At 38.9% G+C, this 17,920-nt stretch overlaps 1 protein-coding gene across 10 annotated transcripts in view; it reads left to right on the top strand.

Moving 5' to 3' along the window:
- Positions 1–17,920, top strand: part of LOC125414285 (uncharacterized) — a 155,921-nt gene that overhangs the window by 104,589 nt on the left and 33,412 nt on the right. For all 10 annotated transcript variants that reach the window (XM_085680768.2, XM_087900803.1, XM_085680766.2 and 7 more), the window contains exons 48-50: positions 2,425–2,458; positions 5,299–5,362; positions 16,428–16,638. In XM_085680768.2, coding sequence (XP_085536894.2) covers positions 2,425–2,458; positions 5,299–5,362; positions 16,428–16,638 — 309 coding nt within the window. The remainder of the gene's footprint in view (positions 1–2,424; positions 2,459–5,298; positions 5,363–16,427; positions 16,639–17,920) is intronic.

The following is a 17,920-nucleotide window of genomic DNA, read 5'->3' as shown; positions in this document are numbered from 1 at the left end:
AAAACACCATGAACAAAAGCAACTTTAGGAGGAAAGGTTTTTTTTTTCTTTCATATAGTTCCATATAACAGTTCATCATCAAAAACAGTGAGGACAGGAACTCAAGCAGGGTATATCATGATGGCTGGCTTGTTGGGGTATCTGTCCCACCCAGTACCCCACAGCCGGCAAGCCCCAAAGAAAATCACACATAGGACTCCATAAGTTTATAAACTGATTGGCCCATTATCTCAGGCTTCTTATTAACTAATTCTTACATCTTATGGTAACCCAATTCTTGTCTGTGTTAGCCATGTGGCTCAGTACCTTTTCCAGCTGTCAGCTAACATGTTGCTTCTTTGGTGGTCTGGGCAGAAGTGGCGGAGGGAGCTTCCTCCTCCTTAGCCTTCTCCTATTCTGATTGCCCCACCTCTACTTCCTGTCTGGTTGATCCACCTATACTTCCTGCCTGGCCAATCAGCGTTTTATTAAAATACATGATTGACAGAATACAGACAATTCTCCTGCACCAGCAGGGCAGGAACCTGGAGGCGGGGGCTGATGCAGAAGCCACAGAGGGGAGCTACTTAGTGTTTTGCTCCTCCTGGCTTGCTCAGTTTGCTTTCTTACAAAACCCAGGACCACCAGCCTAGGACTGATACCATCCACAGTGAACTGGGACCTCCCACAAGAACCATTAATCTAGAAAATGCCCCAGAGTTGCCTAAAGGTACCCCAGTAGAGGCATTTTTTAAATTGAGGTTCTTTCCAGATAACTGTAGGTTTGTGTCAACTTGATGAAAACCAACTAGCACACACTACTTTTTTCAGTACATAAATAACACATGTAAAAACTGGACAGCAAAAATAGAAGTGGAAGACTGTATGTAGCCTACAGAGTTGGGCACTAAATTGCTACACTGTACTAAATGTAAAATAGTGGTACTTAAATAAAGTGTATTTTTAATGATCTCTTAACCTATATATAAGATATTTTGCTATGTATTGCACTGAATTTTCCACAGTAGTTCCATGTACATATTATATAAACACAAACTTTGAATCACTTTATTTCCAGAACTTTTCATTTTCACTACTGTTACACAATTGGATATTTTTAAATGTAATTTTAGAGACTTTATATATGAGTATAGCATCTCCACTATTCTCAACCCTGCCTTTATCTCCTCTCATGTCCCCTCCACAGTCCCAATTTATGACATCTTATTGTTAATTATCATTGATATATACATATATACACACATACTATACATGTATTCATACTTATGTATATAGTCTTTTGAGTCTATTCAGCACTGCTGATGTGTATTTGTGTCTGCTGCCCATGTAGAACTAGACAACCCATGTGGTAGCTTGTCCTTGAATGAAACTGATTCTTTCCTCATCAGCCATTGATCATCTGTGGTTCTTGATCAAAGGGTGAGAACTTGTGGGTTCCCTTCGTCCATGGTAGCATGGGGAGGCTTGGTTATTAGCAGTCATCTTTCTTGGTAACAGAACAGTGCAGTCTTAGCAAAGGATGAGTACTTGCTAGCGTATTCACGTTGAGAAGTTAAGATGTGGACACGAGGTGCCACCAATGAAGAGTTTGAGAATGTGGTCGTGATGGAAGCCTAATTGTAGTAAAGAAGTGCAGTTGATTCCAGAGGAAAAATATCACAAAAGGCAGCAGAGAACACGTAAAAATCAGAGAAGAATATGGGAGTTAGATGGGATTTTTCACTGGTAGCTTTTAGATTATGTTTGCGTGATGTTGGAAGGGAAGCATTCGAGAGGAATGCAGTTATTCAGCTCCGTTTGTTTGTCCAAGCACAAGAAATCTAGATACATTCTCCTTAAGGATTTCTGATGAGCTAACTGATTCAATTCATATCTTTACATGGTAAGAGAATATTTTTAATTCTGAATTCATTAGGACTGTCATAAAGCTTTTAGAGTATTGTGCAGCAGTACTCTGACATATGAATTCTCGTCTTTAATTGAACAGATGTTCGTATTTGGGCAAATTACTTGTTGTTGTCTGTTTAGATTGTTGCTTTATAAAATACCTAACCTGTCCTCTATCTAACGAAATTGAAATTAGTTCAACACATTTACAGTAATAAGAATAATTAGAATAGTGCACTATAATTGCTTAGTTGATCCTGAAAATCTACTTCTAAACATTGTTGTTGAATTGTTTCCTTCAAGTAAGGAATCAAGCAATATTTTTCAAATAGATTTTAGTATTTATAAAAGTTTAATTTAGAAAAGAATTAATATTGTTTATTGCTAACTATCAAAATGCAGATAACATTATACTCTTCCTATGTAGACTTAATAAATAGGATAGATCAAACTGATAAGATATAAATAATAGTTTTATATTTTATTTTTATTTTACATGCTTATCATTTTCTTAAAAGTTATTTGTATTTTTTTTAGGCCCCGAAAGAAAACATCTAAGGAAGAACACAAGGTACTGTGAAAAGAATCTAAAGTACTTCTTTATTCACTGTGTTACATAAAAGGCAGTGAAACCTTATGAAACTCTGAGTTAAAATACATCATAAAACATAAAGTGAAAAAGTATAAAAAGCCCAAGACCCATACATATTAGTAATCTCAACACTTAAAATCAAGGTAGGGGGGATTCATGAGTGTGGGTCTGAGTGAATATAATATGAGTCCCAGGCCTGTGTGGGACTCATAATATATCTCAAAATATAAAGCAAATAAAAGATAAAGTGTAGCATGAATCCAATTGTTCTCAATAACAAAAACCCAGAGCTAGTTATTAGGGTGAAAGCTGAGAGATCAGAGAAAGAGAGCAGTCAGCCACTAGAAATTTCTTTTTACCTCCACCAAATCGTCAGACCAAAGGGATGATTCTATCTCTATGAATCCTCAGACTGAAGGCTGTCTCTGTGAAACCTCATACTGCATGCTCAGACTGAATCCTCAGACTGCATCTGAACTTCTGTCTTCTCCCACTTTATATACCTTTCTCCTTCCAGTCATATTCATCCTGTCTCCACCTCCTGTATGCTGAGATTAAAAGTGTGTGGCTACCAAGAACTGGGAATAAACTTTCAAGTACTGAGAAACCACCTGGCTCTGTTTCTCTTTGAAACTGGATCTATCTAGTGTAATCCAGGGTGGCCTTGAACTCACAGTGATCCGTCTGCCTCTCTCTTCTGAGCCCTGGGATTAAAGGTGTACATTACCACTGCCTGGCCTCTATGGCCAACTAGTGGCTTGGCTCTGCACTCTGATCTTCAGGCAAGCTTTATTTGTTAGATTGCATATAAAATATCACTATAGTAAAGAGAATATGGAATATTTTTGTCTAAAACCATATTTTTTTAAAAAAGAATCTATATTTAAGAAAAAGTAGCTATTGAGAAAACTATCCATTTTATTTTTAAATTCTAGAGGGTAACCAAGAGCAATGACAATAGGCTGTGATATTTGGAATTCTATGGGGTCTCATGGGCCAACAATTCCAAAAGAAGAAACCTATTCCTGGCACTGGACTTTGAAGTTGTTAGTTTCTGGTATCTAGAAGGGGTTGTTTCTGTGTGATTGGGTAGCTTCATTTTAACTCTATGTACGGGAATGTCTACAGTAGTAGGTTTCCATATGCCTTTTATGAAAGGTCTTTAGTATTATTTATCCCTACCCAAGTCCCCTCCTTTATGCCACCATTTGCTCCACAACCCCACTTTAACCCTTCCTGTTTAATTATCCCCTGTAAACACTTTTCACCCATGCCTTCCAGCTCCTCTCCTTTAAAAGCACCTGGCTATGGCCCCTTAGAAATTCCCTGAGTTCTTTGGGTATTATAAATTAAACACACATACTTGAAATTCAAAGCTAAGACCCACAGAGAAGCAAGAACATCTGATATCTCTCTTTTTGGGTCTTGGTTACTTTACTCAGAATGATTACCTCCTATTGTGATTAAAGCAGCAATGAACACAAATGAGCAAGTATCTTTAGGGTAGGATGTGAAGCCTTTGTGTATATTGCAGAGTTATATAGTTGGATCTTATGGAAGATCTATTTTTAGCTCCTCGAGAAGCTTCCACACTGATATACATAGTTGTTGCACCAGTTTGTATCCCCACCTGCAATAAACAAATGTTCCTCCCCACATCCATTTGTAGGCATTTGATTTGTTGACCTTAGCCATTCTGACTTGGGTTTTCCTGCGGACACCACCTCCATGAGTCATAGAACATGACACAGTCCAACTGGGATGGATGGGAGCTTCATCCCTAGTTGTTTAGTTTTATAGTGATGAGAGGTGCTAATCCAGTTACTGCAGGAGAAATGAAATTGTCTACCTGTGAGCTACAGTAATGACTGACCCAGCAAGCTATGCCCACTGGTGCAATAGTGGCTCTAACATCATAGGAGCAAACAGTTACTTAGTGATTGTATTTAAAGTTTACTTCATGAGATGAAGACCATCCCAGCATAATTACCAGTTGAGAACGTATGTCTAGTTGGGTCACTGGGTCATAGGCTCTAGGGACAAACCTTTATTAGCATGTTGCTAAATGAATACACAACTAAACTGACTTCTAAAAACTCATTGTTATGCTCACCTTCATCTAAGATGCTTCTGTTTGCAACAGACAGCAATTAATACAGAGGCCCAAACCAGGCTACTGTGCAGTGAATAAGAGATTGCAGAATGCTCAACCCTGCAGAGAATACACGTACCTCAATCCCATCCCCAGTGCTCCACAATCATTGCAGAACAGGGGCAGGAAAGGTGTTAGAGCCAGAGGTAGGTGATGACTACAAGCAACCATTATTTTCTAAACCCAAAAGGGCATCTTTACACATGAGCTCACAGTAGTGGTAGAAGCATGTATAAGACCTGTGTAAGCCTGAGCCAGACCAAATCCCAACATGGAGAGGGGAGTTTGGTACACAATCCCACCGTTACCTGTGAAGCTGCTGGCAAGTGTTAGTTGCTTGGAGAGACGATTTCCTTTAAGAGGGTAGCCCCTGGTTGAGGAGGCATCACATATAAGACTGTTTGGGCAGTGTAAATTGATCTTGAAGGGTTAAAAAACAAGGACTCAAAGTTGGGTGAGTAGGGAAGGAGGTTGGGTCTGGGAAAAATTGGGGGAGGGGGTAAATATGATCAAAACATATCATATGAAACCCTTAAAGAACTAATAAAATGTATTGACATAAAAAATTTCTCTTCAGGGGATTCTTTGACTTTATTTATATAAAATTAGTAGTAGTCACTACCTTTATACATTATGTGGTATGAATATCAAAGTATTTATCTTTTAGGTAACAAAAGAAGGAAGAGCTATGGCCGATGTAACTCAGCCATCTGAACCAATCTCAGAAGATGGTGAGTTATTTAAACACAAAAATACTTAGGAGTTAATTTTATTAGAATATGTATGTAAATCAGCTGTCTGGTCCCATTTACTTTTCAGGGTTTTCAGTATTCTAGAGACTCTATATTCCTTGGTAATCTTTTTCTCTTCTTCTCCGTCTTCTCCTTCTATTTCTTCCTCTCTCTCTCTCTCTCTTTCTCTCTCTCTCTCTCTCTCTCTCTCTCTCTCTCATCCAGGTCCTGTGCACAGTAGGCACCTATCATGGAGCTACAGCTCTAACTTCCATGTGAACTTTATAATCAGCTTGCCAATTAATTCTGCTGGGAACTTGGAGATTTCAAATTTTAATAATGGATCTTTGGACTCCTCAACAAAGTTTGCCTCTTCATTTACAAAATTGGATTTCATTTTGTTAGAAATATTTTGTGGGTTTTTTATATATAAGTTTTTCATATCTTATCAGATTTATCTGCATTTCAAGTATCTTAATAAAATTGCACAATTTTCCTTCCTTCTCATATAAGGTATATTAAGAGAATATCATAGGGTGCTTTGGGAAGCTAGTGGGAATCTGAGTTAATGTGTATAGTTTGACATGGACCATGTTAAAGACCCAGTGACTCTGCCCCCTGAGTGGCCGAGTCTTCCCTAGGTGAGGCTCAGAGGGACAGCAAAGTCTCCCTCTGGTATGAATGCTGAGAGTGTGTGCAGGAAATGTCCACCATTGCCTTCTCTCTGCTGGTGCTTACTCTCTGAGGGTCGCTCCTCTACAGAGACTGCGCCTACCAAGATGAGCCAAACCCACCTAATTCAGCTGCATACACTAACCCCATCTCCCTGTTTAACTGTCTGCAATAAACACATGGAGCTACCCAAGTGCTGAGGCTTCTCCATTAGAAATCCCAGCTCACTCAACTCCAGCTCTTCTCTGTATGTGTGTCTGTTATTTTTTGTTTTCACACCATCCATAGTCAGGGTTCAGGGACATAAACTGAGGAAGAAGTCCACAGAGTAGTAGTTAGAGACTGTCATAAATTTCTTTTATGTTTCTGTAGTCTTGGGAAACTCCAAGCTGCTGGGTATCAGCTGATTGCTAGCTTACAAGAGCACAGATCTCCAAGTTTTCTAATTTTTCACATTATAGAAGTTAAGATAGTCTCTCTAGTGTAAATGAATATATATTATATATAATATATGTGTGTGTATGTAGATGTGTGCTGTGGGAGTTCCTTCAGCTCCTTCAGCCAATCGCCGCTGAGTTACCAGCCCATTGGGGCGTGGTCTCTCCCTTTAAAAAAAGCAGCGGCTGTCCTCCACTCTCTTTTTGTCTTCCGGCTCCGTTTCCGGCCCCTGGACTCCTTTCCTGTTCGCGCGGAGGGGCTGTTGTCTGGGACGGTAATCTGTAAGTTTTTTCCCCTTTGAATAAATAACCATTCTATTAATCATAATTCCAAACTGGTGTGGGATTGTCTGTGACTTACGCCTTCATCTGGCGCCCCACGTTTGGTTGTAGAACCCCCCCTTCCCCCCCACTCAACTGCTTGCTACCAGCTCGGCTAGTCACGAGACCTCCCTCAGCTGCGGCCTGTGCCCTGTGTGTGGAGCCAGCAGTTCAGTTAAACCCCACGCCTCCCAAGCTCCACAGGCTCGGGACAGTCTCTGCCTGCCTGGTTTGCTCTTTTCTGAGTTGTTTTCAAATTTCCCTTGTAAGTGCGGCGCTTTAGTGGCGTGAATCAGAACGACTCGGTCACGTGGAGGCATACGCGGCTTCCGGGTTGCTCTTTTCTACCCCTGGATTCTGGGTTTCTGGTTCCGTGTATGGAATTGATTTAATTAAACTTTCTTTCTTGAGCAACTTATATTTCCTAGTTTTTAACAAATACTAAGGCAGACACTGAAACAGGACCTGTTTAAGTCACCTTTGCAGTGGTTCTAGTCGCAACTTGGCAACAGCGCCACCAACTAGACAAGAGGTAATATGGCAGTTTTTGTTTCCAACGCCAATTTTACTGTTTTCTTTATTAATACAATGGATTATGTCATGCAAGGTTTATATGACTATGGGAATATATTAATTTACTTGTTACTAGGTTTCAGTTTTCTTTTCAATATTTTATCATTAAGAAAGATACGATTTTTACGGACTAATATTGAACAACTAGTTGAAAGGATTAAAATTATTGAAAATCAGGGGTTATCTGAACAAGTGGATACTATGATAGACAAAATTGACTCCATGTCCAAGGGTACTAGGAAGTTACCTGAAAGGGTACAGGCTGTTGAATTTGACGTTCAGATGTTACCACAAAGTTTTGATAAGGTAACAGATAGAATGAACCTCCAGAATGGGAACCAAAAAACTGATACCTTAGTGAAATTACTAGAAACACGGGTAGGTCAGGAGATTCAGGATTTAAGGGATACAATGATAAAAAGATTAGAAATGATTGAAGAAACTATTGGAGCTGGTGAACAGAGTAAGAAGGCACAAGGACAGGATACAATGCCACCACCAGCTGTTAGAACTGGCTTACCCAGGGTCCTAACAACATACCCTGTAATTTATTCTGACAAAGGGTTAACTTCCAAAGGCTCAAAGGGAGTTAAAGAAGCTAGATGGACACCAATAGCAATGAATGATTTAAAAGAAATTAAGCAAGCTGTCGTTAACTTTGGCTTGCACTCTGCATTTGTTAAGGAAATGATAAGGACTTGGGCTTCTAATGTCAGAGCTACCCCCCATGATTTCTCTCAGCTAGTGTCTGCAGTTTTAGATGATGGGCCTTCCTTGATGTTTGGAATTTATTTCAGAGAAGAATCCAAACATATGGAACAGCAAGGAAGAGCAAAAGGTGTGGAGGTTTCCCAAGATCAAATTCTTGGTGTAGGAGCATATGCTGATCCACAGGTCCAAGCTCTTTATGATGAAGAAGTGCTGTCCTTATGTCACAAAGCAGCCTTGAATGCTTTGAATAGAATACAAGATCCAGCAAAAAGGGTCGAATCATATACCAGGGTTAGGCAGGGACAGAGAGAACCCTTTACTGACTTTGTGCAAAGATTAATTAAGGCTCTGGACATAGGGGTAACAGACCCAGAAGCTAGACGAATACTTCTTGAATCTCTAGCTTTTGAAAATGCAAATACTGAATGTAAAAAGATAATTGGGCCTTTAAGATCTAGATCAGCACCAATGGAAGAATGGATACAGCATACAATGAATGTTGAGATGTTTAGCTATAACGATGAATCCTGGGTAGGAGAAGCGATTTCCAAAGCTATGAGGAGACATCAAACTACCAGGTGTTTTAATTGTGGTAAATTAGGACATCTGAAAAGGGATTGCAGGCAAAGAAATCCTAGGAATAATATCTCCTCTGGGAATGACAAAAGTAGGAGATCTGAGCCTTCAGGTATATGCAGAAGATGCGGTAAAGGCCGACATTGGTCCAACGAATGCAGGTCAACAACAGACAGACAAGGCAACCCGATACCATCGGGAAACTCCTTGAGGGGCCTCTCGCAGGCCCCCAAGCCAAAAGTGGCCCAGTCATTCCCAGTTACAGTCGAAAATGTGTCTCACCAAGAAAATTAAAAACTCCAATGTCTGCCGTAAAAAGTAATACTGGTCTAAATGATGAATTACATGTGGAGAATGAGTCAAAAAATTCAGGAGGACAGAGTAAACGTATATTTTGGCAAACGTATATTAACGATCAAAGACCAAAGCTAAGAGTCTGTATAAATGGCATTTTTATTGAAGGCTTATTAGACACAGGTGCGGATGTAAGTATAATTACTCCAGAATCCTGGCATCCGAATTGGCCTCTTCATGAGGTAGATGTTCAGTTCCTGGGAATTGGAACCCTATCTCGTGTAAAACAAAGCACAAGATGGGTGGAATGCATAGGGCCTGAAGGGCAAATAGGAAGATTAAGGCCATATATAGCAAATATTGCAATAAATTTATGGGGCCGTGACCTGCTACAGCAATGGAATACCCAGATTAACATTCCTGTAGTTCCAGGAACTCACAATTCTGGGAAGGATATAATGAGGTATTATGGAAAAAGGTCACCAGCCATTCAGGCTGTACAAGAACACACAGCCAATAGCAAACCTTTAGAGGTACCAACAGCCCTACCTTTAAAATGGCTAACTGAGAAGCCAATATGGATCAAGCAGTGGCCTCTAGCTGAAGATAAGTTACAGGCTTTGGAACAGCTGGTACAAGAGCAACTAGATGCTAACCATATTGAAGAATCAACCAGCCCTTGGAATTCTCCTGTGTTTGTTGTAAAAAAGAAATCTGGTAAATGGAGAATGGTGACAGATCTAAGAGCTGTCAACAAGGTAATTCAGCCTATGGGTCCGCTACAATCTGGAATTCCTTTGCCTTCTCTATTACCAAGAGGATGGCCTCTTATAGTTATTGATTTGAAAGATTGTTTTTTCACTATACCTTTGCAAAAAAAGGATAGAGAAAAATTTGCCTTCACAGTGCCTACTTATAATAATTCTCAGCCTACTAGGAGATATCAATGGACTGTCCTCCCACAGGGGATGCTCAATAGTCCCACATTGTGTCAATATTTTGTTAATAAGCCACTGGAAATAATTCGTAAGCAATTTCCCAAGTCCATAATTTATCATTACATGGATGACATTTTATTATCTGATTCAAATAAAGATATTTTGGAAAGTATATTTGAAGAAGTAAAGAAAGTTTTGCCTAGGTGGGGATTACAAATTGCCCCTGAAAAGATTCAAAGAGGAGATTCTATTAATTACCTAGGCTACAGAATAGGGTTAGAGAAAATTCGAACACAAAAGGCACAAATTAGGAGAGACCGGTTACGGACTCTTAATGACTTCCAAAGATTGTTAGGAGATATTTCCAGTCTACGACCAGCTGTTGGGATAACACCTGATCTAATAGTTCATTTAAACAAAACCTTAGATGGTGATAAGGATTTGAATAGTCCCAGAAAATTGACAGTTGAAGCAGAAAAGGAACTGACAATGATTGAGGAAAAATTACAGGAGGCACATGTGGATAGGGTCAACCCGAATCTTAGTTCCATCCTAGTCATACTGCCTTCCAGAATTTCTCCTACAGGGATTTTAATGCAGAGGGAAGATATTATTTTAGAGTGGATATTTATACCTCATAAACCAAGTAAAAAAATTAAAAACTTATGTAGAAAAGGTTTCAGAATTAATTATAAAAGGTAAACTGAGACTTCGTCAACTAGCAGGTATAGACCCAGCAGAAATTATAGTGCCTTTTACTACTGAGGAAATAAGAAAGTTATGGGAAGATAATGAACCATGGCAAAGAGCTTGTGCTAATTTTTTGGGAGAAATTAGCAGCAACTATCCCAAAAGTGATAGACTTAACCTCATAAAGAGAACTTCTTGGATTCTTCCTAGAATTGTACGTGATGCTCCAATAACTGGAGCTCGGACATTTTATACCGATGCAAATAAATCAGGGAAAGCAGGTTATAAATCGGAAGAATTGAGTAAGGTGGAACAAAGCCCTTATAATTCTGTCCAGAAGGCAGAATTATATGCCATTCTTATGGTGCTAAGGGATTTTAAAGAACCTCTTAATATAGTTACAGATTCACAATATGCAGAAAGAGTTATCTTGCATATTGAAACCGCTGAATTCATACCAGATGACACAGAGTTGACTTCATTGTTTATCGAGGTACAGGACATAATTAGGAATAGGCTTTGTCCAATGTACATAACACACATCCGGTCCCATACCGGTCTGCCTGGGCCTCTAGCACAAGGTAACGCTGAAATTGACCAATTATTGATTGGAAGCGTTCTGCAGGCCTCAGAATTTCATAAAAAACATCATGTCAATAGTAAAGGCTTAAAGAAAGAGTTTTCCATTACATGGCAACAAGCTAAGGACATTATAAAGAGATGTCCTACTTGTTCTTTCTATAATCAAACACCATTGCCTGCAGGGAGTAACCCAAAGGGTACTCAAAGGAATGAAATCTGGCAGATGGATGTGTTCCACTTTATGGAATTTGGTAAATTAAAATATGTACACCACACCATAGACACGTATTCAGGTTTTCAATGGGCAACTGCCCTGAGCTCAGAAAAGGCTGATTCGGTAATCACACATTTATTGGAAGTTATGGCCATCATGGGTATACCTGCACAAATAAAGACAGACAATGGTCCAGCATATGTATCTAAGAAAATGAAACACTTCTTTGCTTATTATAATATAAAACACGTTACAGGTATACCAAATAATCCTACAGGTCAGGCAGTTATAGAAAGATCAAATCGTACTATAAAGGATATGCTAAACAAACAGAAAGGGACGAAAGATACCCCCAGAAATAGATTGCATAATGCTTTATTAACCTTGAATTTTCTTAATGCTAATGAGAAAGGAACAACAGCAGCAGAGAGGCATTGGATAATGGAAAAAACTTCTGAACTAAACCAACCTGTTTATTTCAAAGACGTGCTGACCTCTCAATGGAAGCCAGGAGATGTGCTACGTTGGGGAAGGGGTTTTGCTCTTGTTTCCACAGGAGAAGAAAAATTGTGGATACCATCAAAATTAATAAAGGTTCGATTTGAAGAGGAGAAACCTCTTGGAAAGGAGAAATGACAGCATCTACAATGATGATAACCATACAGGTGGTAAGAAAAGCATATAGAATGGGGGCAGGGTTCTGTTCTTATCTCCACAGGAAAACACTGATCTTTGAAAAGTTCAAGGGACCCTGGATATTTGAATACTGACAGATGGAAAATAACGGCCCAATAGGGACTATCAAGAAAACTGAATAGGTTCTGTAAGTACCATATACTAAATCATATTTCTAAATTTATAGAGCTGGTTTTAGAGTTGGACTCTGGCTCAGTCCCTCTCTAATTCCAAGCCTGTTGTTTAAAGAAAAACCCAGAGTTTCTGGAGTTTCTGTCTCATGTCAAGAGCCATGATATGGGACAGAAAGAAATATGAGTTTAGAAAACATCTTTACTTTTCTTCATATCTATCATACCTTCATTAAATATATCTATCATGTCTCTCATTGAATATAGGTATTCATGTATATGTCTATATAATTAATGTTTAAGTTTTCCACAATGAACAATGAGTTTTTCCTACAGTGACATTTGAAGTTTCCAGGAAGAAGATGGGGCCCCATAACAACAACTCCACCTGGTTGATATGACGTCATGATACTGATAGCGCTACTACAAGACCTGTTTTGGGTACCAGCTGCACAAGACGGTTCCAACGTGCTGAAATGGTGCACATCTTGTACAACATTCTGGCCAGACCTCCACAAAATACTCAGAGACTATTTGCAATTTTAAAAGACATTGATCTTGAAATTTAACCATCATTTTACTTTCACAGGATCCCCCAGAAAGAACGTCGCCCCCATGACAGCTGGAAGTAATTCTAGAGAACGACGTCCCCTCTCCCAATAAAGTTTGTCCTTGGGTTTAGGGACATCATTTAGGGGTTGGTTATAATTAGTATACGGTTGAGGGTTGGGGGAGGAATTTTATAAGCACAGGAATCTTAAAAAAAAAAAAAAAAAAAAGGAGGGATAATTGGATTATGGGATAAATAGATTTGTATTTGTGAGTTATTGCTTTTAGACAAACATATTGGTATCGATTCTTATATATTGATACAAAGTTAAATTATGTTGACTATTTTATGCATGCATGCTTCATGCTTCTACCTCTGTTTAAAACATTTTTATGTATTTGTATATATATATTGTATTGATATATGTATATTTACCATATTGCATTGTACACTTCTACCTCTGATTAAGATACTTATATATTGTTTATGTATTGATATATATTTACCATATTGCAATGTATACTTGCACATTGTTTATATTTGGAGGTCTCATTGTCCTCATTTATTGCACATTTGTTTATTATCTCAGTCTTTAAGTTAGATAGATATTGAGAATTATATAGATCAACAGTCATCTAAGTTTGTCATTTATAATTAGACTAATCAGGTTCTTTAGATATATAGAGATTATATTCAGTATAGATAGATAATCTTCAACCTCTTCAAAGAGCTGTAGAAAATGGCCTTTAATCTAATTCAGAGTTCTATGGTAGGGAGACACAATCACTCCTGGCAACACTGATCTATGCCCGAGAGAATGTTGAGCACCAAAGACACTCCACCTGGAGCCTTTCTTCTTGGCAGAACTGGCCTTTGGGTAAAGAAATGCTCATACCTCAACTACTGACAGAGTTACAGAATATCCGTAAATGGATAAAACAAGACTGTCATATCCTGCCAAGACAGGGTAAGATAGTTTTGAAGTTTCTTGCCTTTGAAAATGGTATGTCAGTTACATCAGGCCTTAGCCAAAGTTGGTTGCTTCAACGCTGCAAATGTGACTTTGGGTGTTTGTCCAGGTAGCCAGTTGTCTCTGCGATTTGTTACATGTTCTGGAAGTTGTTTGATTGCACTTCCTAATTACTCAGATAACATTATTTCCCTTCTCAGATCTTCGATGGGATTGAAGATTATATAAATGTAGTTACTTTCCTTTCATGACTTGGCCAAGTTATTTGTTATACAAGACTTAAGCTAGTTAGAATAGGATATTTGTATTTATTGTATATAATTTCGTAGGTTTGTACTTATTGTATATAATTGCGTAGTAGGCTTAGAACTCTCTTACTTAAACAAAAGGGGGAGATGCTGTGGGAGTTCCTTCAGCCCCTTCAGCCAATCGCCGCTGAGTTACCAGCCCATTGGGGCGTGGTCTCTCCCTTTAAAAAAAGCAGCGGCTGTCCTCCACTCTCTTTTTGTCTTCCGGCTCCGTTTCCGGCCCCTGGACTCCTTTCCTGTTCGCGCGGAGGGGCTGTTGTCTGGGACGGTAATCTGTAAGTTTTTTCCCCTTTGAATAAATAACCATTCTATTAATCATAATTCCAAACTGGTGTGGGATTGTCTGTGACTTACGCCTTCAGATGTGTATGTAAATTTGTCATATAGTTGAAAAAAATTATTTCATGCAATATATTTTGATCATAGTTTCCCCCTTCTCATCTTCTCCAAGATTCTCCCCACCTCTCTACCATTTCAACTTCACGTCTTCTTCTTCTCAACAACAGTCAAATGAATGGAGATTTAAAAAATTTTAAAAAGAAAGAAAAAGCACAAGAAACACACACAAGCAAAACCCATAAAAACACCAAGTCTGAAACCATAGTATATAAGCAAAAGACCAATAATGAAAAAAAAAAACCTAATAAAGCTTTATGAGGAACACTATTGAGTCTTTGCAGAATGCTTGCTTTTTTTCCTTTTTAAATCTTAATTTAATATTAATTCTTTAAAAATGTTTCTTAAAGTTGAAATAAGGCTATTGATGTGAAACTTTAAAAACTACCTTCTTGGGCTGGAGAGATGGCTCAGAGGTTAAGAGCATTGCCTGCTCTTCCAAAGGTCCTGAGTTCAATTCCCAGCAACAACATGGTGGCTCACAACCATCTGTAATGGGATCTGGTGCCCTCTTCTGGCCTGCGGACATACACACAGAAAGAATATTGTATACATAATAAACAAACAAACAAACAAATATTTTGAAAAACAAACAAACAAACAAAAAAACTACCTTCTTCTTGATTTTTATTTATCTGTATTTATGAGTGTCTGCCTTGTGTGTGCAGGTGCCCACAGAGGCCAGGAGAGAGTCTGATGCCCTGGAGTTGGAGTTACAGGCAGATGTCAGCCATCTAATATGGGAATCTAAAACTTGGGGTTTGGGGTGTTTAATAGGTTAAAGGAAAATCTTTTGCCTGGCGAATGGGTGTGGACACTCTCCTTGGTACTGAGTAGGCACCAGTCACAGCTTCTTTAAACTTTTTCAGATGCTTTCCTTTCAGCCTGGGTCGTTTGCTAACACGTGGTCACCCACACAGGGGTTCTCTACTGAGCTGCACTGTTCTGTGTCCTGCCCAGGGTCCGATCACATTACTTGAATCTGCAGCGTTTTTGTTGCTGTTCGATGTGTTTACTGTATGCCCGTGCATACAGACATACAGAGGTGAGAGGACAATGTGAAGGAGCTGATCTCCTCTGCTACGTCTGTCCCAGGGCCTGAACTCAGGTTACCCAGGAGCCCTCACCCGCCGAGCCATCTCTCTGACACTGATTTCCTGTTATCCTTGGGTTTGTTACCTAACCTCAGTAGCCCAGTAGATACTTTTTTAGTAAACCCAGAGTCCTGGACAGTCTCTCCCTCTCACTGAGCTACAACCTCAGTGCCGGAAGTTCTCTTTGGTTTCAGAGACAGCACTTCGCCGGCCTCAAACCTAGGATCATTCTGCTTTCAATTCTTAAACATGCTTAAGCAATCTCACCTTGATTGGCATCTTCAATTCTTTCCGTGTTTTGGCTTAAAATCCCTCTTGCAGCAGGGAGCTGGGACTTTAGGAATCCGTTGTTTTCACTACCTGAAGTCCATTGTCTTGAAAATTGCTTAAAGCATTTTATTCTATGTTTGTTTGTTTCGTATACTAACTACTAACGTTTTCCACATTTGGAGACAGTCTAGAATCCTTTGTACCATCTGCCTAGCAGCTTCAGGCACATTCATTATTTTCCTACGTCATCATCTTTTCCTCTGAGATATCTTCTTGTTCACGCTGCAGATAACCTTATGCGATCACAGAACTCTTGTGGTTTTTTAACCACAAGTATCCAAATGGTCGTTAATCTGGTTTTTTTCCTATTGAACTTTAAACTAAGAACATAGATCTAGTCTGTTCTTGTTACAGAATTTAGTTTAATGTAATTTTCATCATCCAAATGGTCATTAATCTGTTTTTTTCCTATTGAACTTTAAACTAAGAACATAGATCTAGTCTGTTCTTGTTACAGAATTTAGTTTAATGTAATTTTCATCATTGGCGTCCAGTCTATATCTGTCTAGAGCATAAATGAAAGGAGGTAAAAATGTACAGTTTTTTACACAGATGAGACACTAATTAATGTATTTTATTTTGTCTCTTCTTTCCTTCATCCAGATTCTGGAGGATCATTAAAAATACAGGATTCACCCAATTCCTACAGTGCATTATTAGAGCTTAAAAAAATTCATGAACTATTTAGGAAAAAAAATCAAAAACTAGAAAATGAAATTATTGCTCTACAGAAGGAGCTAATAGAAAGAAGAGAGGAGAAATTAAAGTTGGAGGATGAAATAATGGAACAGGATGAAGAATTCCGGACACTGAGGTATGACACCCTACGTTGAGAACTCTATGTCAGAGATATGGAGAGAGAGTATTGTAACTACTGGTTTTCATCTTAGATTTTCGCAGGAAAAAAATTCTGTGTCTTATGAATCAAGAAATTGTTGAGAATAATAAAACAAATTGGTAATCATAGATATCACTAATAATTAAATATATCATCTTTAAAATACCAATTTTAATGTGTGCATGATAGACATCATCTATATTGAAAGGTCACTATTTACCACATGATACTGTGTGGAGTTTTTATTGTATTGACATAAAAATAATTCAGCAAGTATTATCATTTAGATAAGCAATCTTTTACAATCTTAATTATTAACTTTTAGTGAGTTCATCAATATAAAATCATATATTTAAAATATAGGAAATTTAAAATGTCTTTGGTTAATATTCCTAGCTTTTTTCAAGTAAGTTTATATCCATTCATAATTCTTCCCACAGAACATAAAATGGTCTTATTAATAGCCTGAGAACATTTTCTTTAAAGAATACACTATTTTTTTATTTATTTTTATTTATTTATTAAAAATTCCCACCTCCTCCCCGCCTCTCTTTTCCCTCCCGCTCCCCACCTCCCCCTCCCTCTCTAGCCTTAAGAGCAGTCAGGGTTCCCTAACCCGTGGTAAGTCCAAGGTCCTTCCCCCTCCATCCAGGTCTATAAAGGTGAGCATCCAAACAAACCAGGCTCCCACAAAGTCAGTCCATGCAGTAGAATAAAAATCCAGTGCCATTGTCCTTGGCTTCTCAGTCAGCCTTCATTGCCAGCTACATTCAGAGTGTCCGGTTTGATCACATGCTTCATCACTCCCAGTCCAGCTGGTCTTGGTGAGCAATTAAGGGAGCCATTTTAGGGTTTGCAAGAGACTTGATTCTAGAGGGGTTCTCAGGTCCAAGGAGAGGTCCCCAGATTGTTTCTTGGGCAGCAGAGGAAAAGGTGCCTGAACTGGCTTGTTCCATAGCCACACTGATGAATATCTTGCATATCACCATAGAAACTTCATCTGGCGATGGGTGGAGATAGAGACAGAGACCCACATTGGAGCACTGGACTCCAATGAGGAAGGAGGGAGAACATGAGCAAAGAAGTCAGGACAGCCAGGGGTGCGTCCACCCACTGAGACAGTGGGACTGATCTAACAGCAGTCTTTAGAAATGGGGTAAATTGCCCGCCCCCACACTCACCACACTCACTGGATTCTGAGTCTGCCTCCTGGTTTGCATTCCCACCAACAATGGATGAGTGTTTCCCTCACTCTACA

This window comes from Myodes glareolus, chromosome 23 (assembly GCF_982192425.1).
Source record: "Myodes glareolus chromosome 23, mMyoGla1.1, whole genome shotgun sequence".
In the NCBI taxonomy this organism is placed as follows: domain Eukaryota; kingdom Metazoa; phylum Chordata; class Mammalia; order Rodentia; family Cricetidae; genus Myodes; species Myodes glareolus.
This window is presented reverse-complemented; position numbering and strand designations above follow the sequence as displayed.